The sequence below is a fragment of the Phyllobates terribilis genome, unplaced genomic scaffold (genome assembly GCF_046119375.1).
Source record: "Phyllobates terribilis strain yellow unplaced genomic scaffold, ASM4611937v1 Scaffold_9__5_contigs__length_417890890, whole genome shotgun sequence".
NCBI lineage: Eukaryota > Metazoa > Chordata > Amphibia > Anura > Dendrobatidae > Phyllobates > Phyllobates terribilis.
In genome coordinates this window covers 284,253,138-284,277,434 of record NW_027362769.1, presented here as the reverse complement: position 1 = coordinate 284,277,434, position 24,297 = coordinate 284,253,138, and the positions used below count along the sequence as shown (strand labels likewise).

General features: G+C 45.5%; 1 protein-coding gene across 3 annotated transcripts in view; it reads right to left on the bottom strand.

Annotated features, from left to right (window-relative positions):
• The window catches only part of PMS1 (PMS1 homolog 1, mismatch repair system component), a 381,942-nt gene that overhangs the window by 94,455 nt on the left and 263,190 nt on the right, over window positions 1–24,297 (bottom strand). For all 3 annotated transcript variants that reach the window (XM_073647847.1, XM_073647845.1, XM_073647846.1), the window contains one exon: window positions 7,276–8,087. In XM_073647847.1, coding sequence (XP_073503948.1) covers window positions 7,276–8,087 — 812 coding nt within the window. The remainder of the gene's footprint in view (window positions 1–7,275; window positions 8,088–24,297) is intronic.

Genomic DNA, 24,297 nt, shown 5'->3' with positions numbered 1-24,297 from the left:
CAGGGCTACTAAAAAAAAAAAGTTCAAATAAGGAATGGATGATAGAGTCATCTGACATTTCACTTGTTGGCAGGTGATAGGCCAGGGAAGCAGGTCTCTGCAGGACAGAATGGATACACATACCTGCAGAGTTTGATCACGCCCCCCCTATTACTCACAAACAGCAGAGCTAGAAGAGAAGCACCAGGCAGCTCAGATCGATGGTCAGGTAACTGGGTGGAGCAGAGCCAAACACGCAGTGAGTAGGGCATCACCTAGGAGGTGTGCGAGTGGCCGGCGTAACAGTATTATAATTGCACACAGATAAGACTTGTATAGGGTGTTGGTCATACACATGTAGTGCACAGTGTCTGGCTTTAGAGCCTATTAGTGACGCCATACTATTAGATTAGGTGGGCTGTTCAGCACAATATACAGTACAGACCAAAAGTTTGGACACACCTTCTCATTTAAAGATTTTGCTGCATTTTCATGACTTTGAAAATTGTACATTCACACTGAAGGCATCAAAACTATGAATTAACACATGTGGAATTATATACTTAACAAAAAAGTGTGAAACAACTGAAAATATGTCTTATATTCTAGGTTCTTCAAAGTAGCCACCTTTTACTTTGATGACTGCTTTGCACACTCTTGGCATTCTCTTGATGAGCTTCAAGAGGTAGTCACCGGAAAGGGTTTTCACTTCACAGGTGTGCCCTGTCAGGTTTAATAAGTGGGATGTCTTGCCTTATAAATGGGGTTGGGACCATCAGTTGTGTTGTGCAGAAGTCTGTTAGAATTTGTATTATGGCAAGAAAAAAGCAGCTAAGTAAAGAAAAACAAGTGGCCATCATTACTTTAAGAAATGAAGGTCAGTCAGTCTGAAAAATTGGGAAAACTTTGAATGCGTCCCCAAGTGCAGTTGCAAAAACCATCAAGCGCTACAAAGAAACTGGCTCACATGAGGACCGTCCCAGGAAAGGAAGACCAAGAGTCACCTCTGCTTCTGAGGATAAGTTCATCCGAGTCACCAGCCTTAGAAATCGCAGGTTAACAGCAGCTCAGATTAGAGACCAGGTCAATGCCACACAGAGTTCTAGCAGCAGACACATCTCTACAACAGATGTTAAGAGGAGATTTTGTGCAGCTGGCCTTCATGGTAAAATAGCTGCTAGGAAACCACTGCTAAGGACAGGCAACAAGCAGAAGAGACTTGCTTGGGCTAAAGAACACAAGGAATGGACATTAGACCAGTGGAAATCTGTGCTTTGGTCTGATGAGTCCAAATTTGAGATCTTTGGTTCCAACCACAGTGTCTTTGTGCGACCCAGAAAAGGTGTACGGATGGACTCTACATGCCTGGTTCCCACCGTGAAGCATGGAGGAGGAGGTGTGATGGTGTGGGGGTGCTTTGCTGGTGACACTGTTGGGGATTTATGCAAAATTGAAGGCATACTGAACCAGCATGGCTACCACAGCATCTTGTAGCGACATGCTATTCCATCTGGATTGCGTTTAGTTGGACTATCATTTATTTTTCAACTATGTGGGGCTGCATGAGTGCTCCTGTTGTCGGAGAGATCCATTTCATGGATAGTATCATGAATGCATAGAATCAATACAGCAAAAAGGACAACAGAATTTACCTGCCCAGGTCACAGAACTAATGCACTATCAAGATGCGTCAAACCCACAAGGGACCTTTGATGCGGGTTGCAAGCTTGCGTATTTTGGCCAAGATATCGACCAATACCTCACATATCTGAAGTCACTCACCCCTCCCTCCTTTTTCCCCTCTGTCATTTGCAAAGAGATCTGACAATCTTAGTTAACCAGGTTATTAATATGTGAGAGCTCTTGTAGGACACAAAGCTGTACAATTTGCAGGTAATGGAGACTTGGACAGACATACGCACATGTGTTGATGCATAGACACAGCTTAACATATTGGCTAGGGACTGAATGAAGATGTGGATTGCGTAGAGATAAAGAGTACAAAACTTGAATAGATAGGAAACGTCTTGTTAAGGATCGAAGGGAATATATCACACTCTTTAGAATAGCATTGTCCTTCACATTTGCAGATTCCTTTCATCCCAAAGCATCTGATGGACACAGAGGTATAAAAGAAAATATAGAATAGTGGAATTTCTATAAATCAGCTTGGAATGAGACATATTTTTAGCAGCAGGGATAATTGGGGAACAATATGCATATTTTTCATATCCGTGAGCCCCACCGATGAGCTGTAAATCAACAGTACAAGATAACTGACGGCAGCTGTGTCATGTTTGGTCTCTATGGAAAGATAAAATCTGAATAAAAAATATGGCATCAATCTCCAAATTCTAAGACCATCCAGTGAGGAGTTATCGCATAAATTGGGGATTTCATAAAATCATGAAGGGCTGAGACAAACCCACCACCCGGTCCATATGAGGTCATCACAGGGGAGTGTGTGGGTGGTACTCAATTTGGCATAAAAAATTAAGCCAAATGATGATCTGTGTTCGTGCCTGTGAGATACATTTTTCGTGTTTGCAGCCAATCGAAGTGCTCTCCTTCGGCTAAACTGAATTGTCTCTGCGATCGATATAGTAAGTTCTTCTGTTAATTCCTTTTATTTTCTGTGACAGTGTATGCTGTATTGTTTTGTTCCCTTTGTAAAATCTTTTGTATATTTTTTTCAGAAACACTGCCTCCCTTTGGATTAAATATAAAATGTAATAGTTCTGTTTCTTTTGTTCTGTAATCGTGAAAAGTGAAGAAGCAATGGCTTTTTAACAAGTCTTGCAAAACTTATACCTTTTTTGTAAGCAATTTCAGTTTTTTACCTTATACAGTGTAAGGTTACCATCAGAAGTACATTATAGCTGTAGAACGCAACAGACAGGAGATATATGATTGTCTATTGGCAGAGGTTAGAATATGATAAGACAAGAAAAGTCATGTTCAGTGGTGTAGGGCCTGCACTGGCAACTCTGTCAGCAACAACACAGTTTAGTCATAACATAATGGACAAACAGGAGATGACCAGATGCATTTGGGCTTTTGTACTGGCATAATTGACAGACATATGCTACGGCTGATGTAATAATTGGCATCAGCTGTAGGTGAATGAAATTCGGTACTGATCCATGCTTGATTCAAATTCACAAGTGTAAGTTTTTTTACAATTAGCAAGAAAATCTGTTCCGCTCGGGTATGATAAATCCAACTGCTCAGCCAAAAACCCTTTCTGACCATACCATGTAGGTTGAAAAAGACAATACGCTCATGGAAAACAAGTTTGGTTCTTGTCAGTGGTCCAATATGCTGACCCAAAAGCCAAAGGAGTAAGTGTGCAGGGTAGCTGCTGGATAAATGCATAGCCCATGTGTAACTAAGCCTGGCTGTTGAGGTGGTGTGCCTCTTTTTGCTTAAGTGCATCAGACTGGTGCAGTGGCAGTTAAAACATCTGGTCCATTATGTCATATATATTGTAAAAAATGCTGCTGCGGCTTTGACTCCTTGTCATAGCCCTATTAATGGCATAGGCAGAGGAATGTTGGCTCTGTGGGGAGCAGAGAATAAGTTTTAAGGTCAGACCTATGGCGTATGCTTAGAGAAAGCATTGCTGAGCAGAGAACATAGCTTTACCCTGGTAATGTGCCAAACTGTGACTCCCTTTCGGAAGCTGGAAAAAAACATTAAGCTTTTATAGTGAGGGCCTAAAAACATGGCTATCCAATCAAGCATAAGGCTGGCACTACTTGCTAGCATGACCAAGGGCCCTGTTGGTTCACTTTCCACACAACAATACAATGGTAGATCATTAATTTCATACTGATTACTATAGGGAAAATATATATTCTTGTACTGTGTTAGCCAGTAGATAGAAAAATATTTAGATTTGAGAGTCCTCAGTGGTTGATACATTTTAATGGCTAACTGAAAAGATGGTAACAAATTGCAAGCTTTCGAGACTACGCAGGTCTCTTCATCAGGCTGGTATACCACAAAATCTGAAGAGTCACATATTGTGTATAAATATGTGACACTTCAGATTTTGTGGTATACTAGCCTGATGAAGAGACCTGCGTAGTCTCGAAAGCTTGCAATTTGTTACCATCTTTTCAGTTAGCCATTAAAAGGTATCAACCACTGAGGACTCTGATACTGATTACTAGTCACATCCCCTGCCAGTGCCTGTAATAATTCACTGTTCTCTCCGCATCCGCCTGATGCTCTATCAACTCCCTTTCCTCCACATCCTGCAGCATATAACATTGTCCCTGAGGGGTCCTCAACAGCTTGAGGGTGGGAATGAACATGTACAATTTGTTGTTTTTCCTCAATTCCCTTATTGCATCCTTGTGGTTTTTCCAATATACAGTAATGCATAAAAGCTTTAAAAAATATTAAGAATGCTTTGCAGCGTAAGAAAGTCTTGAAAAATATGTGTTAAGACTAGTTTATTATTACAAATTAACACAATGTAAAGTGAATGAACAAAAGAGAAATCTACATCAAATGAATATTTGCTATGATTACCCTTTGTCTTTGACACAGCAACAAAACATCCTTCTAGGTACACTTGCACACAGTTTAAGGAACTTGGCAGTGAATAGTTGAGTCACTTGGCCATGTTTCCATGTTTCTGGACAGACTTCTCTGAACATTAGATGTGTGTAGCTGTGTGCCACTAGTTGCTGCCAGTTCTGAGCTACTGGCACCAATGGACATCTTCCGACTTCAAAAGCAAGTAAGAAAGATGCGTCTTTCATCTACTGGTCTAATTTTCTTATTTTCATTTTGTTTTTCATGAACAATATTATTGGTATGGCAATTAGTAGCTTCTTTTGAACAACTATAACTTTCAATATTATATGCTTCACTATTACATGTTTCAAACAATGTTGGTGTGTTGGCTTAAGAACTACTAGTTTTCTTTGTTAAATCATGTATTTTGTTATATGCATTGACGCTATGTAAAATGTCCAGACCATTTCTTTGGTATTTTTATATGATATGTGTGATTTTCACCTTGGAAATACAACATACCTTAGGTGAATGCATCAAATTTATTACCATTGCTACTTTGTCTTTCCTAGATAGGGTTAATTGTTTAGATTAACTATGGGTGTGATCTCATATCCGCCGTTCATGTTAAGTGCTATAAAAATCATTATGTCCTCACTTACTCCTTGTCAAGACTAAGAGATAGTCATCTCGAAACGCATAGACCAGCTCTCTCATCTTTTGCAAATATTTTTAATCTCCCCTTTGGATTTTTACATACTACAATAAATGTGATGTTTTAATTTACTTATTTTTGTGGCTGCTGGCATTTTTTATTCTTTTTCATGTATGCAATGCTGTTCCTTGTTGCTAATTGGGGGATGGAGTCATATCCATTGAGAAGGTTTGGGAGGAGGATAAATCCTGCTGGTGGGGTGGAACCAAGCTTTAATGCTCAACCATGGAACCTTCACAACCTGTCGTGGTTTTGGAGATGCACTGCTGATGCTTCAAACATTCAGTGGGTCATAAAACATGTACTGTCCATGTTCCCAATTACTGTCCACATGTCAACGATGCAGTGCACTTTAGAGCTCAATGTTTATAGCGTGGTATATGATCCCGTACACTTGAAAGCACAGCATTCAGCACCCATCTCTGTGAGAAATAATGGTGGCTGGGAATCTTCCATTGAGGGTGAATGCACATCTTCATTTACAGAAAGGCAGTGAAATAAACTAAGTGGTACAGCAGCAACTGCACCACTTGTAACTTGACACAAGTGGATGCCTAGGAGCATATGCTTGTTTCCTGACCACAGTGAGGTATGGATATCTGATGGTGCAATGGAGAAGGAGAAGGAAGGGGAGTAGTCAGAGTACACATGCAGCAAATGTGGATTGATGTTACAAACCAGGTACTTCTTGTAAATGTGGACTTGCTACCAGATAGATGAGTGCGAGGAGAATGGTAGGACGGTTTGCTTTCCCCATATGACCAGGAGATGCCACTTCATGTGCTGATGGAGTGTTGTATTTTCTAGTCTATCTGAGCAAGAACATATATGACTTATTTTCCTCTTGCAGAGCCTGCACAATGAATAAGATTCATCAGGCAGTAATGTGATAAAATATTCCCGAACCCGAGATGCTCGCACTAAGGACTCACAATGACCACGGCCAGAGCTTTCAGATGCGCCTGAGCTTCCTCCACCAACAGCAGTTGTGGCATCACCTGCTCCTGAGGTGACTGTAGAAGAAGCTGATCTGCTCCAAGAAGATCTTTTGGCCAGACCTACACACTCACCTTCTGATGACATCACCTCCTCAATACCCATATCTGGTTCACATGCCTTGCCCTCCACAGAATCATCATCGAGCCTAACTTGGCTGACAGTGTTATTAGTGTGGAAAATGTCCTGAGCTCCTTGCGACTCTCCTCATTCCCACCAGACTGAGAGTGCAACTACCAACTTGAATGTCACAAACATAGCTAGGCCTTTGAATCATGTACACCATCTTCTATGGCCCCATTGTATCCAAGTATAAACAGTGACTGTTCATCCCCTCCAATAAATGAACTGGAAGAAGTTGTTCTGAAATATCTTTTTTAGCCTCCAGTACTGTGACTTAGAGGATTAAGGGACACAACAGACAAAAGTGTTATAGACAGTACTGGAAATCTGCAATGTGAAAGATTAACTTTTACAATGACAGAGGAGGAAGACTGTGCAGAACAGTGACACTTGTCACTGTCAGAAGTAACATCATCCTGCTGTGATTCTGAAGACTGGTTTTCCATATGTTAAATAACACTCACCCCTTCCTCCACAGTATTATGCTTGCCAGATGATAAGGAGGCTAATTGCGATTGGTAGTACTACGGCCTTCTCTGGCTGATGCAATCTGCTGCTTTGTGTAAAATGGTGGCTGGCTTTTTGTGGTGATTTGCGCAAACTGAATCGCAAATTGTTTGAATTTGCCAGTCCAATGAATTACCTAAAAGTTGACACAATTTTGATTTACACCAAATCAACTTGCTCATCAATAGAACAAAAATTAGCTGGATTTTACATGTTCTGAATTCATTTTAGAGGCATAAGCCTAATTGAGGTATGTCTGGGTGAAGATTATTATCTAAAGAAAAGACCTTATTAGAGCAAATGGTCTTATACAATTTAGTCTAAATGTGTATAAATAAATAAATCCGCATATATATATGAATACCGCAGTAGAAAATGAATGGGGTTTCTTTCTCATAGGGCTGCGATCAAGTGGTGCAAAACCTTACCTGAGTTTGTCTTCTTCACTAAGTTTTTCCCATAGCTCCAAAATAACTGAAGTAATTTCATCAAATGGAACCTCTGGACTGTCATTGAGCAGCAAAGCTCTGTGCTCCTGGGTAAATATGTCTATTGCAGACACAGGTCTCTTGATCACTCGATTGTTCATGAGATCATAGGCAGTAATAAATCCAGGCTTTTCAGTTATTATATTTGCTGTTTTGTGGTCTGTATTTTCAAGACGGTTCTTACTCAAAGCAGCTTCATTTGACTTCTCACCACAATGGCTTACAGTTGAAGGGGACATTATCGTTACTGGCTGTATATTGTCTATAGCGTTGTTTCTGAAAGCATTCCCTCTGCTCCAAGTATCATCAGTTATTAAAAGATCCTTATTAGATGTTGTATTTCTTAATGCTTGTATCTCCTGAATCTGGGCACCGGTATAAGAACTTCCTTCAGCATCTTTCTGGTTTATTTGATCTGAAGAGGAACTAATTGTAGGTGTACCAAAAAATTGTTTGCCAGCAACTTGCTCCGTGTCAGGTGTAGGTGAATGATCACAGATGGACGACTGATCTTTTACATACAAATATGGTTGCATCTCACTTTTACCATTATTATTTGTAGGCGACAAGGACAAGTTTTCTTCTTCCATATTCTTATTTTCAGTATTAATTTTCTGCTGATCTATACTTGGAGATTCAGTATAATTGATATTGTTATCCTTGGACTGAGCATCTGTTTTGCTAATTGACATAGTTACTGGGTCAGGATACAGTGATTTTAACACCTTCTCCACAGCTTCAAAAATAAATTCCTGTAGGAAAGGAAACATTGACATTAAATTATGGATATGTCATTCCATTGAGGACAATATCTGTAATTCACACTGCCGATTTTGCAAGTTTTCCCACCTAAAAAGAATGGAGAGGTCTGTAATTTTTGTCGTAAGTACACTTCAACTGTGAGAGACAGAATCTAAAAATAAAAACCAGAAAATCACATTGTATGATTTTTAAATAATTAAATTGCAGTTGATTGCGTGAAATAAATATTTGAGCAACCACCAACAAGCAAGAAATCTGGCTCTCACAGACCTGTTAGTCTTTAAAAAGCCTTCCTACTCTGCACTCATTACCTGTATTAACTGCACCTATTTGAAATCGCTACCTGTATAAATGACACCTGACCACATGCTCAATCCATCACACTCCAACCTCTCCACCGTGGCCAACACCAAAGAGCTGTCTAAGGACACCAGGGACAAAATTGTAGACCTGCACAAGGCTGGCATGGGGTACAGGACAATAGGCAAGCAGCTTGGTGAAGAAACAACTGTTGGCACAATTATTAGAAAATGGAAGAAACACAAGATGACTGTCAATCTTCCTCGGTCTGGGGCTTCATGCAAGATCTTGCCTTGTGGGGTAAGGATGATTCTAAGAAAAGTCATGAATCAGCCCAGAACTACAAGGGAGGACCTGGTCAATGACCTGAGAGAGCTGGGACCAGAGTCTCAAACATTACCTTTAGTAACACACACTGCGACGTCATGGATTAAAATCCTGCAGAGCATGCAAGGTCCCCCTTGCTCACGCCAGCACATATCCAGACCCGTTTGAAGTTCACTAGTGTTGAGCGAGTATGTTCTATTAATCCTTTCGCCGAGTATGCTCGGGCCGAGCTCCGAGTATTTATAGCTGCTCGGTGATATGGTTGTATCGCTCCCGTGTGCATGATTTGCAACTGTTTGACAGTTTTATTACATGAGTGGAATGTCTATTTCTTACACATTCCTCACATGTAATAAAACTGTCAAACAGTTGCAAATCATGCACACGGGAGCGATTCAACCATATCACCGAGCAGCTATAAATACTCGGAGCTCGGCCTGAGCATACTCGGACAGAACATACTCGCTCAACACTAAAGTTCACCAATGACCATCTGGATGATCCAGAGGAGGCATGGGAGAAGGTCATGTGGTCAAATGAGACCAAAATAGAACTTTTTGGTATCAACTCTACTTGCCGTGTTTGGAGGAAGAAGGATGAGTACAACCCCAAGAACACCGTCCCAAACGTGAAGCATGGTGGGGGAAACATCGTGCTTTTCTTCAAAGGGGTCAAGACAGCTGCACCATACTGAAGGAAAGATGGATGGGGTCATGTATCGCAAGATTTTGGTCAACAACCTCCTTCCTTCAGTAAGAGCAATGAAGATGGGTCGTGGCTGGGTCTTCCAGCAAGACAATGACCTGAAACACACAGCCAAGGCAACTAAGGAATGGCTCCTTAAGAAGCATTTCAAGGTCCTGGAGTGGCCTAGTCAGTCTCCAGACCTGAACCCAATAGACCATTTTTGGAGGGAGCTGAAACTCAATGTTTCCCAGCGACAGCCCCGAAACCTGAAAGATCTGGAAAATATTTGTATGGAGAGTGGGCCAAAATCCCTGCTGTCTGTGCAAACTTGGTTAAGAACTACAGTAAACGTCTGACCTCTGTAACTGCAAACAAAGGTTTCTGTACCAAATATTGAATTCTGTTTTTCCACTGTATCAAATACTTATTTAATGCAATAGAATGCAAATTAATTATGTAAAAATCATAACATGTGATTTTCTGGATTTTTTTGTAAGATTGTGTCTCTCACAGTTGAAGTTTATCTAAAATAAAAATGGCAGGCCTCTGTATTCTTTGAAGGTGGAAAAGCTTGCAAAATCAACAATGTATCAAATACTTATTTTCCCAACTGTATATATGGATCAGTCAATGACTAGTGATGAGCGAGCACTAAAATGCTCAGATGCTCGTTGCTCGGGTAGAGGAAATCATAATGCTCAGGTGCTCAACCCGAGTAACAAGTCCAATGTAAGTCAATGGGAAACTCGAGCATTTTTCCGTGCCCCCCCAGAAGTCTGGAAGGAGCCTAAAATTGGTCAAATCGATGGAAACAGTGCTCAAAAAACATGGGAACAGAATGGGGAAGACCCCTGGAAACATCTCAGACTCCCAAGTCACTGTTGTGAACAATGTTGTCAGAGTATTACGCGACTTTTACAAACTGACAATAAAACATACAAAAACTAAGCAAAAATAGATTTTCCGGGAAAAAATGATAAGAAACATTCTTTCTAGGGTAATGACTTATATATAAAACAAAATAAATAACCAAAACAAAGCTGCTCCTCCACAGCTTGGGCTATGTTCACAAGTAGAGTGAGACATGATCAGACACATCCAGATGGAACACTCATTTCCAGCTGATAATACAATCAAGCACCTGTCCCTATTTTAAAAGCAGCTAATAGCGTTCTCAATTGGGAATAGATTTTTTTTTTCAGCACGGAGTATAATACAATAATCCCTGACTAGATGCCTGTCAGATGCTATCCCAAATGCTATAGGTCACCCATACACGAATCTCAGATAAGAAAGGTAATATAGTACAATAAAAAATAGAATTTAACCGGCTCTGAAGAGGTTTTTTAGTACGTTGCACCACCAAACTGTGAAGGAACGCAAGCGACCCTGTCAACCTTCATCATTTTCTAATTATGGATCACCGTTAAAAATTATGAATTGGTCAACGAGTGTATGGAAAGGATCAAGTAATGTACTGTGAAAGAGATGTATTCGACGACAATGAACAACACTCATCTCCAGCTTATGATAGCTGTATTTGCAATAGGGACAGGTGCAAGGTAACAGCGGTATCAATAGGGAATAGAATAGATTTTTTTTTTGCAGCAGTACACAGTATAAGGCAATAATACCTGGCTGGATTGGTGTAATATGCTATCCATACTGTTATAGCTCACCCATAACTGAATTTCAGATAAGAGAGGTAATACTGTATGTCATAGAAAAATTTAAAATATTTTATTCTCCCCTGTCATAGATATTAAGAGGATAATAAGAAGTTTCTCTCTCCCAGACCCCTCATTCCATCTCATCCCTCCCCTATAATATTTGTCCAGAGATGACAATCTACAGTGTCTCCTATGCAAATTAACACTCCATGCAGCTGCCTGTATGCAAGTTTCAGCACACAGGAAGTGTGTCTAGGTAGACAAATGCTGGCACAAGAGAGGTGCTACAGAACCCGTTTAGCATGTGAATGTGTTTTCCTCTTACACAGAGAGGAGGACATAGCTTGTTAAGTTCAAAGGCACTCACAAATAATTAAGACAATTCCCCAGCTGCAGACTGCATGATTTTTGGAGCCAATACGAAATATGTAATAACTAAAGTTCCATACGTCCGATAATAACGGGACCTATATTTTTAGTGGCATGGTCAGCCAAGGAACAAGATGCTTATTTTTCCATAGCTGTGAGCCCCTTTGGGGAGCGGTAAAGCAAAAGTACCAGAATAGCAGATCAGAACTACGCCATGTGTGGTCTCTAAATGATGGTAAAATCATAATAGAAAATATGGTATCACTTTTGGGCTTCTGGGATGAACGAGCGATAAGTTATCCCAGAAGTTAGAATTTTTAATAAAAATGTGCAGGCTGGAGACCAGCCCACGTGATGTCATCCCAGAGGGGGTGTGGGCAGGTCTCTCCCTTCAGCATAAAATAGTTTGCTGAGGTTGGAGTAGTACTCATTGTAGGGAATATATGTATCATAAGCAAGGGGTCACGTTCCGCTGAACGGTCATAAGGAGAGCTCTCCTCCGGCTATATTGAGTCGTCTCTGCGACTTATGTAGTAAGTTTCCTCTTTAATCCTTATTATTTTGTGTAACTGTCTATTCTGTATCGTTAATGGCCCTTTGTAAAATCTTTTGTATATTTTTTTCCTAAACACTGCCTCCCTTTTGGATTAAATATAAAATGTAAAAGTTCTGTTTCTTTTGTCCTGTAATTGTTCCCTTCCCTGAAGCCATACGCTACCAGAACGCAGGAGTCAGGCCAGGCTAATATTATATTTCAAACTCGGCCGGTGGTGTCAGTGAATATTATTAATAATCGGGCCATCGTGAAGCTGCCAGTGACCGTACGGAGGGAGTAAACACATATTACATGAGCTGGAATCCAGAGGTGTGACGCCATACGCTCACTGGTCACTTGCCGATACCTCCGTAGTGGGGACCGTGTGCTCGCGGACGTCTGACGAAATCTTGACAGAGTGACGGCAACGGTGAGATATTGTGTGATATCCCTGGTGTCATCTCTGTGGAATACTTGATAAATTGGTGGCAAGAGGTGGGATATTACAGAACATCAGTGACTGGATTGAGCAAACATTCCTGTCACTGAAAACTTGCACAGTTCTTGCGAGAATTCTGTGCAGAGTTTAAAGGGAATCTGTCACCCCCCTGAGCAATATCAGATCACTACTATGGCCATACAGGTGATAGAAAAGTAAATCTATACTTACCCATATGGCCAATAGCAGTGGTCTGATTCCAGAGAAATCTTCCTTTATAAAGTTTCTTCTCCAGAGACCTGGCGTCCTGGGGACGCCAAGCAAATCCCTCCTATCTGCTTATTATGCAGCTAAATCCCCACCTCTGGGCTAAATTATCATCTCCCCCCCTCCCCGGCACGTCACAGAGCCCTGTGACTGCCCTGTGATGTGCCTTGCTGTCTCCCCTGCCGCGCATACGCACAGCGTCGCTCCCAATACAAGGGCTGGGGCGCAGTGCGAGCCGTGGAGAAACAAAGCACGCTCCATGGGAGCGGCGCTTTGCGCATGCACGGCAGGAGCGACAGCAGGGCACGTCACAGTGCAGTCAAAGGGCCCTGTGACGTGCCGGGGAGGGGGGAAGATGATAATTTAGCCCAGAGGCGGGGATTTAGCTGCATAATAAGCAGATGGGAGGGATTTTCTTGGCGTCCCCCGGACGCCAAGCCTCTGGAGAAGAAACTTTATAAAAGAAGATTTCTCTGGAATCAGACCACTGCTATTGGCCATACGGGTAAGTATAAATGTACTTTTCTATCACCTGTATGGCCATAGTAGTGGTCTGATATCGCCCAGGGGGTTGACAGATTCCCTTTAAAGAAAATCAGACTCAGTGTTTTTATATTTTTTTAGCGGGGACATTACTGTACGTATAGCAGTTGCATCCCCTCCCTTCTCTTTTTATTCTGTCCTATCTTTTAATTGGCAATTATGGCTAAGCATAGAGAGTCCTGTTATCAACAGCAGGCGAAGGCCACTATTACTGCCCTCTGTTAGCTGAGGCAGATTGACCACACGGGCAAAAACAAGGCGCAAATGATTGCTGAACTGTTGCAATGTGCCACAGAGCCAGTCCGACAGCAGAGCCCTGATGATGTGGCAGTCAGCCAAGGCCCGGATGGTGCTGCTGCAGGGGTCCCCCCTGTGATTGCCAGCCATAACCGCAGTCAGTGTAGTGTGGACCCCCACCTTCAGATGGCCTTGGAGCAGCTTTCCGCAGACTATCGTGATGGACGACTGCAGCTGATCCTGAAATTCCAGGAGCAAGCAGAGCAACAGGCCAAAGCTGACCGAAAGGAGCGACAAGCTGACCGACAGCACCAGCTGGAGCTAGCCCGGATTCAGAAGGAGTCATCCTCCACACAGACCGGTGAGTCCAACAGTGACAACTGCTTTAAACCCAGTCCTGAGCATTTTACTGTAATGGAGAAAGACGGAGACTTGGACATATTTCTGCAAGGGTTTGAAAAAGCCTGCAGACAGTATCAGCTGCCTGCCGACCAGTGGGCCAGGTATTTAACTCCAGGGCTCAGAGGAAAATCTCTGGAGGTGTTTGTTTCTCTCCCTCGAGAACACAATGGAGACTGAGGCCATCAAGCAGGCCCTGATAAAAAAGTACCAGCTGACTCTGGAGGTTTACCGGAAGAAGTTTAGAGCCCTCCAACGTTGACCACATGATAGCTACAGTGATGTGGTGGATGGGCTCAAGACCAACTTTGAGCAGTGGGTCCAAGGACTGTCGGTCACCATCTTCGAGGACCTGAAAGATCTGATGGTGAAGGACCAGTTTCTTCATCTTTGCCCTGTGGAGGTGAGGCAGTTTGTGCTGGACCGTGAGCCAAAGGAAGCCGCCAAAGCAGCCCAGATCGCGGATGTCTATGAGGCCAACAGCACACCAGAGGTGCAAAAGACAGCCGCCGCCAGCTGGAGAGGGAGTAAGTCGACAACCACCCCCTGTGTTCCAGCCAGCTGGCTCTCAGCGGGTCTTGCCCCATCTTTCAGCACGCGGCCTGCATCTGACTCCAGTAGGTGCTATACCTGTGACAAGACTGATCACATCAGTCTCAACTGCCTGCAGAGGCAGAAGAAGAGCCCCTCACCAAAGGCCCAGGGGCCTACTGCAGCAGTTCTTTTTGTGGGTGGGACGGTTGAGGGGGTCTGTGACAACTTGCAATCAGTCACAGTGGGTGATAAAGTCACTATGGGGCTCAAGGACACCGGATCCGAACGGACCCTCATCCGCCCTGAATTGGTGTCCCATGAAGACCTTATCCCGGAAAAACCCTGTCACCGGCATTAGGGGTGTTCACCGTCCTTTGCCCGTGGCCCAAATTTTCCTAGACTGGGGTGCGGGGAGGGGGTTGCGGGAAATGGGGGTATCTGAAAACCTCCAGACAAATGTGCTATTGGGGACTGATCTGGGACGGTTAATTGCCCAATATGTTCCTGACAACCCTCCCAGATCTGATAATGTCTGTGATGAAAATGCTGACGACATGAACGATAATATGATGTACAAATGATATGTCTTGTGGTAAAGGAGTGGTCAGCCATGTCGCCCTGCGGGGTGATGTTGCTGAGGACCCCCAAAACAGAGCCAGCGTGAGTGCCAAGGGTGATGGGAGCAGGCACGGAGACCTTGAAGCCAGTGGTCACCTGCCGCTGACCAGTGTCATGATGGACTGTGACTTGGCCGATTGTAGCTGTCCCATGATTGGCATGGCTCCTGTGGTATTGGGGGATGAAGGGGAGGTGGTGACCCCAGCCTGTCAGGCTGATGGTAAAGGGTTGTTGTCCTCCGGGGAGATGGCCTATATAGCCGCTGTCACCTGGAGTATGAATACCTAGAACGCACGTGATGCGCTGCCTTCTGGGCCCTCATTTCATGGTGGGACAACAGAACTGGCTGTGGACCCAGAGCTGGTCCCAGACGGTTCCAGAGAGGTTGGGGCCTTAACGTCGCTTCTGGCTACCTCCAGCCAGAAGTTCCAGGTGGCTCTGCGCACAGATGTCAGTCTAGAGACGTTAAGGGACCTCGCAGAGAAGCCCATCTCTGAATCTGATAAGGAGAGGGTATTCTGGGATCAGGGGAGGTTATACCAGGAAACGGTGCCCTGTAACACCCAAAAGGAGTGGATGAGGGAAAGACAGCTGGACGTGCCCTATCAGTTTAGGGAGGAGGTGTTGCGGGTTTCCCATGAGATTCCACTAGTTGGACACTATGGGGTGCGCAAAACCAATGCCCGGCTGTCGCACCACTTCTATTGGACCCAAATGGGGAGAGATGTTGCCAACTACTGCCGCTCCTGTATCACTTGTCAAAGGGTGGGGAAGTTACGGCGTGCCCCCAAGGCTCCCTGATCCCTTTGCCAGTGATAGAGGAGCCATTCCAGAGGATTGCTGTGGACATCATTGGCCCGCTGGTCATCCCCAGCAGCTCTGTTCATCCTTACTGTGGTAGCCTATGCTATCCAGTACACGGAGGCAGTAGCTCTGTCCTCCATTTGGGCTGAAAAGGTTGCAGATGCCCTGCTGGCCATTTTTTCATGAGTAGAATTTCCCAGGGAGATGCTTAAGGACCAGGGGACTAATGGTTAATGGAAGCTCTCTGTAAGAAAATGCAGGTGCAGCACCTGGTATCACGTTCGTATCACCAATTGCTTGTGTGAATGATTCAATGGTACCCTTAAGCAGATGCCTAAGATGCTGGCCGAGTCCCATGGGAGAGACTGGGAGCAGTACCTCCCACACCCGCTCTTTGCTTACAAAGAGGTACCACAGGCCTCAACGGGGCTCTCCCCGTTCAAGCTCCTGCATGGCAGTTGAGTCCGGGGGTCCCTTTGTCTGGTAAGAGAATCCTGTGAAGGGGAACTGAATTCACCCGAAGTGTCCGTCAGAGTATATCATGCGGCTCCGTGACAAAATGCAGGCAATGATCGGCTGGTGCATGACAATATGGTGCAGGCCCAGGCCAGCCAGAAGCTGTTGTATGACAGGAACGCCCGGAAGCAGGTGTATGAAGTGGGTCAGAAGATGTGGGTCCTAGTCCCCTTGATCCAGAACAAGCTTCAGGCGGCCTGGGAAGGCCCATACCCCATATGCCAGCGCCTCAATAATGTGAACTACGTGGTCACCATTGACCATGCCAGGAAGAGGCAGAAGGTCTTCCACGTCAACATGATGAAAGCTCATCATGACCGGGAGGCCTGTACCCTTCCTGTGTGTAGCGTCCCCGAAGAAGGCGAGACAGAAGTCCTGGTGGATTTAATGGCCAACATCCGGGACGGAGGGTCTATTGAGGATGCGGAGTTCAACCCGCAGCTATCCATGGACCAAAAGTCCCCGCTGCGAGAGGTGATCCGGCCTTACTTGACCCTTTTCACGGGTGTAACAGGGAGGACGCAGCCAGCTGTCCACCAGGTGGACACAGGGAGTCACCCCCCAGTCCATCAATCCGCTTACCGTGTCTCTCTAGAGGTGCAGAAAGACATGAAAGCAGAGATAGATGAGATGTTGGGCCTGGGGGTGATCCAAAGGTCAAAGAGTGCGTGGGCCTCGCCTGCAGTCCTGGTCCTGAAAAAGGACCAGACCACCTGGTTCTGCGTGGACTACAGGAGGCTAAATGCCATCACAGCTCCTGATGCGAACCCAATGCCACGCATCGATGAGCTGCTGGACCGCTTAGCCGGGGCCGGGTACTTGACAATTATGGACCTGAGTCGAGGATACTGGCAGATTCCTCTGTCTCAGGAGGCCCAGGAGAGGTCCGCCTTCATTACACCGTTCGGGCTGTATGAATCCCTCGTCATGCCCTTTGGCATGAGGAATGCACCTGCCACTTTCCAGCGATTAGTCAACCAGTGTAGCGTCGGCGTCCCTGCCTCCTGCTAGGCAGGGACGCTGTTCCCCTCACCTCTCCGCTCCGCGTCCTCCTCCCGCTCTGCTGACAGCGCGCGCTGCTTCCCGGCCACTGTGCTTAGGGCGCGCGCTCCCCCTCTCTTAAAGGGGCCGCGCGCGCCGTCCTAAGGAGTCTCCGGCCAATGGCCGGAGGACCTCACCATATATAAGGCACCTCCTCCAAAATGGAGGTGCCTGAGCAATGTTGTTGCAAAGCCTTTCAACTCTGCTTCAGCCCTCAGGTCCCGTTACCAGTTACCTGCCAGATTCCTGCTTGATACCTGCCTGATACTTGTCTATCTACTTGCATTCCTGCGGTCCGACAGTCTGCCTACCAGCCCTGCCAGTCTGTCTATGGATCTGATTGCCCGCTCACCTGGGAGCGCTCATCTGCTACCTGCCTGCTAGCCTACCTGGAGGCTCTGCCGTCACCTGCTGTGACCACCTGCCTGTCCAGAGACTCTTGCCCGCTCACCTGGGAGCGTCCACCTGCTACCCGCCTGCTAGCCTATCTGGAGGCTTCGCCGTCACTTGCCGTGACCACCCGCCTGTCAAGAGACTGTTCCCGTCACTTGCTGTGACCTCCTGCCCTTCTACCCAGAGACTGTTCCCGTCACTTGCCGTGACCTCCTGCCCTTCTACCCAGAGACTGTCCCCGTCACTTGCCGTGACTACTTGCCCGCCTACCCTGGGAGCCACCCGCTTCCTTACAAGGACTGCCCCTTTGTATCGTAGCTCAGAGGTTCCACCTCCCAGACCCGTTACAACCAGCTTCTCGAGGGACTGGAGGGTTTCGCGGTCGCTTACCTGGATGACATTGCCATCTTGAATCCCACCGGGGAGGAACACCTGGCACACCTGGAGCAGGTACTCAGACGGGTCCACGATGCTGGGTTGACTATAAAGCCTGAAAAGTGTCAGGTAGGCATGAAAGAGGTGCAGTACCTTGGACACCGAGTGGGTGGTGGAACTTTGAAGCCCGAGCCTGGGAAGGTTGATGCCATCACCTCCTGGCCTTCCCCCAAAACCAAGAAGCAGGTGATGTCCTTCTTGGGTACGGCAGGGTATTTTAGGAAGTTTGTTCCCAACTATAGTGCCCTGCTAAGCCTCTGACAGACCTCACGAAAAAGAAGCTACCACAGACAGTCGACTGGACAGCTGACTGTGAGCGGTCCTTCACGACGTTGAAAGCTGCCCTGGCCAGTTCCCAAGTTCGGCAGGCCCTGGACTTCACCCGGCAGTTTGTGGTCCAAATGGACGCCAGTGCGTTGGGCCTGGGTGCTGTGCTCAGCCAGGTAAACGGGCAGGAGGAAGAGCATCCGGTGATGTTCCTCAGCCGCAAGCTCTTACCCCAGGAAGTGGCATATGTCACTGTGGAGAAGGAATGCCTTGCTATAGTGTGGGCCCTGTGGAAGCTCCAGCCCTATCTATTTGGGCGCAACTTCACCATGGTGACTGACCACAACCCCCTCAGCTGGCTGTACCGGGTGTCCGGTGACAACGGTAAACTACTGCGGTGGAGCTTGGCTCAACAGCAGTACGATTTCACCCTTCAGCACAAGAAGGGTAATGAACATGCCAACGCCGACGGGCTGTCCCGTCAAGGAGATACCGAGGAGGTGGGCTTCTGAAGAGGGGCGATCTGTAAATCAGCGAATAATATTAATAATTGGGCTATCGTGAAGCTGACAGTGACCGTACGGAAGGCATAAACACATTCCATGCGTTGGAATCCAGAGGTGTGACGCCATATGCTCACTGGTCATTTGCCGATATCTCCATAGTGAGTAGTGGGTACCGTGTGCTCGCGGATCCCTGACAAAATCCTGACAGAGTGATGGCAATGGTGAGATACCCCCAGTGGCACTAAAAACCATCTCTGACAAAACTCTAGCGGCGTAGAGAGACAGTTCATGCCGCGTGTCCAGCTTGGATACCCAATAGTTATAAGGCACAGAGGAATGCTGGTATGGTCGCCAAGGTAGTCCTTCTACATCTTTTAAAACTTTTCCCTCCTTGTTAGAGTAACCCGCGCTTAAGGACCTGGGTGCTGGGAGGGTCTTAGAAAAGTGACCCAGACCTTTGACAGCACTCCCCTGCCTCTGTTGCATCTGCTTTGTTTCTCCCTCGCCTGTGCTCCTTGTTGTCCAAGACACTGTGACCTCTGCCTCCAGCTTTGTCAGATTGGATTTTTTTAAATAATTCTTCAACAAGGACCATACTGCAACATACAACATAGGAGTGGGTCTCCTATACTGTTATCGCATATACAGCAAGTTCAAGGGCTGCTCAAAATTAGGACGCACTCCAATGCCACTTTGAATAGACGCAGTGAAGGGCCTCAGAACTTTTTTTTCCCTTCTTAAGGAGTGGGTTTCCTATACTGCTGTTGCGTATGCAGTGACTGCAACGGCTGCCAAAAATTAGGACGCACTCCAATTCCACTTTGAAGAGACATAGAGGAGGACCTCATTAAATACAATTGTCCCATTAACCCCTTCGCAACCCTGGGATTTTCCGTTTTTGCATTTTCGTTTTTTGCTCCCCTTGTTCCTAGAGCCATAGCGTTTTTATTTTTTGGTCAATATGGCCGTGTGAGGGCTTATTTTTTGCGGGACGAGTTGTACTTTTCAACGCCATTACTAGTTTTACCATATCGTGTACGGGAAAATGGGAAAAAAATTCCAAGTGTGGTGAAATTGCAAAAAAAGTGAAATACCACAGATTTTTTTTTTTTTTAACACGTTCACTGAATACTAAAACTGACCTGCCATTATTATTCTCCAGGTCATTACGAGTTCGTAGACACCAAACATGTATATCTCATTTTTATTTAAGTGGTGAAAAAAAATTCCAAAGTTTGCTAATAAAAAAAAAATGGCGCCATTTTCCAAGATATGGGGCTGGGTGAGGGCTTATTTTTTGCGTGCCGAGCTGAATTTTTTATTGCTACCATTTTGAAGTAGATCCAATGTTTTAATCGCCCGTTATTGCATTTTATTGCAATGTTGCGGCGACCAAAAAACGTAATTCTGGCGTTTAGAATTTTTTTCTCTTACGCCGTTTACCGATCGGATGAATTCTTTTTTTATATTGATAGATCGGGCAATTCTGAACGCGGCGATACCAAATATGTGTATGTGTTTTTTGTTTTTTTTATTATTTTATTTTGAATGAGGCAAAAGGGGGGTGATTTAAACTTTTATTTTTTTTAATTTTTTTAATATTTTTAAAAAACATTTTTTTTCACTTTTTGCTTGCTTCTATAGTCTCCATAGGAGACTAGAAGCAGCAATTACCTGATCGCCTCTGCTACATAGAGGTGATCAGCAGATCACCTCTATGTAGCAGAAATGGTCCTGTGCTATGAGCGCCGACCACTAGGTGGCGCTCATAGCGATCAACTCATGACAACCACTGGAGTCTGCTGCAGACCCAGGGTTGTCATGCTCACGCATCGGTGACCCACGATCACGTGACGGGGTCACTGGTGGGCGGGGTAAATGACGCGCTTCCGGCACGGCGATGTTAAATGCCGCTGTCAGAGATTGACAGCGGCATTTAACATGTTAACAGCCGCGGGTGGATCGCAATTCCACCCGCGGCTGTTGTGGGCACATGTCAGCTGTAAGAATCAACTGACATGTGCCGGGTTCAGTGCGGGCTCAGCGCCGAAGCCCTCACTGAACCGGGGGTTACAGCCTGTTGCGTACAAATACGGCACAGGCTGTAAAGGGGTTAATGTTCCCATTATAAAGGAGTGGGTCTCCTATACTGGTAATACCCATGCACTATGTGCATGGGATGAAAAATATTTACCCTTGGGGTATACATGAACATACTGTATACATGAACATACTGTATAACATACAGAATGTTAGAGGTAGGCCTCAAAAAATGGTTTCTACGGGCATCATAAACACCCTTAAAAAAAATTATGCGCGTGTTGCATGATGGTCACCCTGTTGATGGTGGTGGTGGTGGTGGAGAGCGAGTCGTCTTCTAAATCCCCAATCTTTGTGGTCTACGGTCAACACCCCCGGATTCCGTTTCCCGTCTCCTCTTCAGTGGACAATCCTGCTGGTCAGCGAATTTTCGGCTATATGGGAAGACACTAGATCTGCGCTTCTTCAGTTCTCCGAGCGGATGTAGAAGCATGCTAATAAGAGACGTCTGGATCCGCCTCAATTCCGTCCGGGAGACAAGGTCTGGCTTTCCTCCAAATATGTTTGTCTCAAGATAACTTCTTATAAGTTGGGTCCACGGTTCATCTGTCCGTTCGAGGTTCTGAACCAAATCAATCCCGTGGCTTACAAGCTGAAACTCCCGGGCACCTTACAGATTCCCAACTCCTTTCATGTATCCCTCCTCAAACCTGTTGTCCTTAATTCTTTCTCTGACAATCCAGGTACCGCTCCAGCTCCAGTCTCTGCTGAGGACGTCTTTGAAGTAGAAAACATTTTGGCCACTAAGAGGGTAAGAGGAAAGACTTTGTTTCTTGTGGATTGGAAGGGGTTTGGCCCTGGGGAGAGGTCTTGGGAACCCAGGGAGAACATTCATGCCCCTCATCTTCTTAAAAAATTTCTTGCAGGCCTAAAGAAGAGGGGCCGTAAAGGGGGGGTACTGTAGCATCAGCGTCTCTGCCTCCGGCCGGGCAGAGACGCCTTTCCCCTCACCGCTGCGGTCCAGGTCCAGCGTCATCCCGCACCCCTGCTGCTGTGGAGCGCACCTTCCCGGGCACTGTGCTTAGGGCGCACGAGTGCGCGCGCTCCCTCCCTCTTAAAGGGGCCGCGCGCGCCATCCTATAAAGTCCCCGGCCAATGGCCGGAGGACTTCTCCTATATAAGGCACCTCCTCCAAAATGGAGGTACCTGTTCAAGGTTGTTGTTCCGTGTGCTAAACACCTGCTCCAGCCCTCAGGTCCCGCTGCCTGTCAGTCCAGCCCGCCAGCCTGCCTAACAGTTCTGTTCTCCAGTCTGTCTACAGTTGTGCCCGCCAGCCTGCTTACCTGGAGCACCTGTCTGTAACCTGCCGTGCCTGCCAGTCTGCCTACCTGGAGCACCTGCCTGTTACCTGTCGTGCCCACCAGCCAGTCTACCCGGAGCACCTGCCAGTTACCTGCCGTGCCCGTCTGCTCGCCTACCTGGAGCACCCATCTGGCTATCTGCTGTACCAGCCTGCTTATCTACCCGGTCCACCCATCAGCCTTCCTGCCGTGCTCATCCGCTGTACCGGTCAGTTCCTGCCATCTGACCCGTGGGAGTCACCTGCTCTCACATAAGGTCGGTCCCAGAGTGGCACCTGGTCCACATGCCCGGTTCCTACCTGGTTCACGGAGTCGACTAAGCCGCCGTGTGACCTTGGTCGGTCCGAGTAAGCACTTAGTCACGCGCCTCTGGTCCCTCCTTGCACCGAAGCACAGAGGTTCCACTACCCGGACTCGTAACATCAGGCACTCTTCCAGCATCTTTTCAGTTGTTCTGCGTCTCACAAATGTTCTTCTGTGTGATCCAAACACCTCAAACTTTGATTCGTCTGTCCATAAAACTTTTTTCCAATCTTCCTCTGTCCAATGTCTGTGTCCTTTTGCCCATATTAATCTTTTCATTTTATTAGCCAGTCTCAGATATGGCTTTTTCTTTGCCACTTTGCCCTGAAGGCCAGCATCCCGGAGTCGCCTCTTCACTGTAGACGTTGACACTGGCGTTTTGCGTGTACTATTTAATGAAGCTGCCAGTTGAGGAGCTGTGAGGCGTCGATTTCTCAAACTAGAGACTCTAATGTACTTGTCTTGTTGCTCAGTTGTACAGCTGGGCCTCCCACTTCTCTTTCTACTTTGGTTAGAGCCTGTTTGTGCTCTCCTCTGAAGGGAGTAGTACACACAGTTGTAGGAAATCTTCAGTTTCTTGGCAATTTCTCGCATGGAATAGCTTTCATTTCTAAGAACAAGAATAGACTGTCGAGTTTCACATGAAAGTTCTCTTTTTCTGGCCATTTTGAGGGTTTCATAGAACAAACAAATGTAATGCTCCAGATTCTCAACTAGCTTAAAGGAAGGTCAATTTTAGAGCTTCTCAAATCAGCCAAACTGTTTTCAGCTGGGCTAACATACTTGTGCAAGGGTTTTCTAAACATCCATTAGCCTTCTTACACAGTTAGCAAACACACTGTACCATTAAAACAATGGAGTGGTGGTTGTTGGAAATGGGCCTCTATATACCTACAGTATACAAACAAGACATTTGCAGCTAGAATAGTCATTTACCACATTAACAATGTGTAGAGTGCATTTCTGATTCATTTAATGTTAGCTTCATTGAAAAAAAAAAAGTACTTTTCTTTCAAAAATAATGAAATTTCTAAATGACCCCAAACTTTTGAAAGGTAGTGTATATATATATATATATATATATATATATATATATATATATATATATTCATTCATTCAAAGGAAAGTCTTTACCCATTCAACACTGAATCAAAAAATGGATGGGGTTCTGGTATGTCCAGGTCCTTAACAATGCTCCCAAATGTCTAGAGTACGGTAGGAATTGGCCGTATAGATCCCTATATTTGGCTGATAAATCCTGCAGACCCATTTGCTCCTGCCCTGACAAGGACAGTATACAAATAGCCCTATATAGGTGGCTCTGCACCCTCCCTATATATGTCCCAACGCGCTTCTTCCTTTAAGAATCATCAGGGAACTAATTAGACATGACATAATTAGTACTGAGAGCTTCTTGCGCAAAAAAATCAGCTACTCCTGGTCATGCTATCCCATCAGAAAGAAAGAGGGTGACTGAGTGGCAGGATATATAGCTAGGGGTTAATAAGAACATAATTGCAACAGGTGAGTAACATAATTGAAATGACTCACAGTAAGATGTCCTGCAGAAAGACGTCAGCCCGATATTATTACCCTGTTTGGAAGTGTG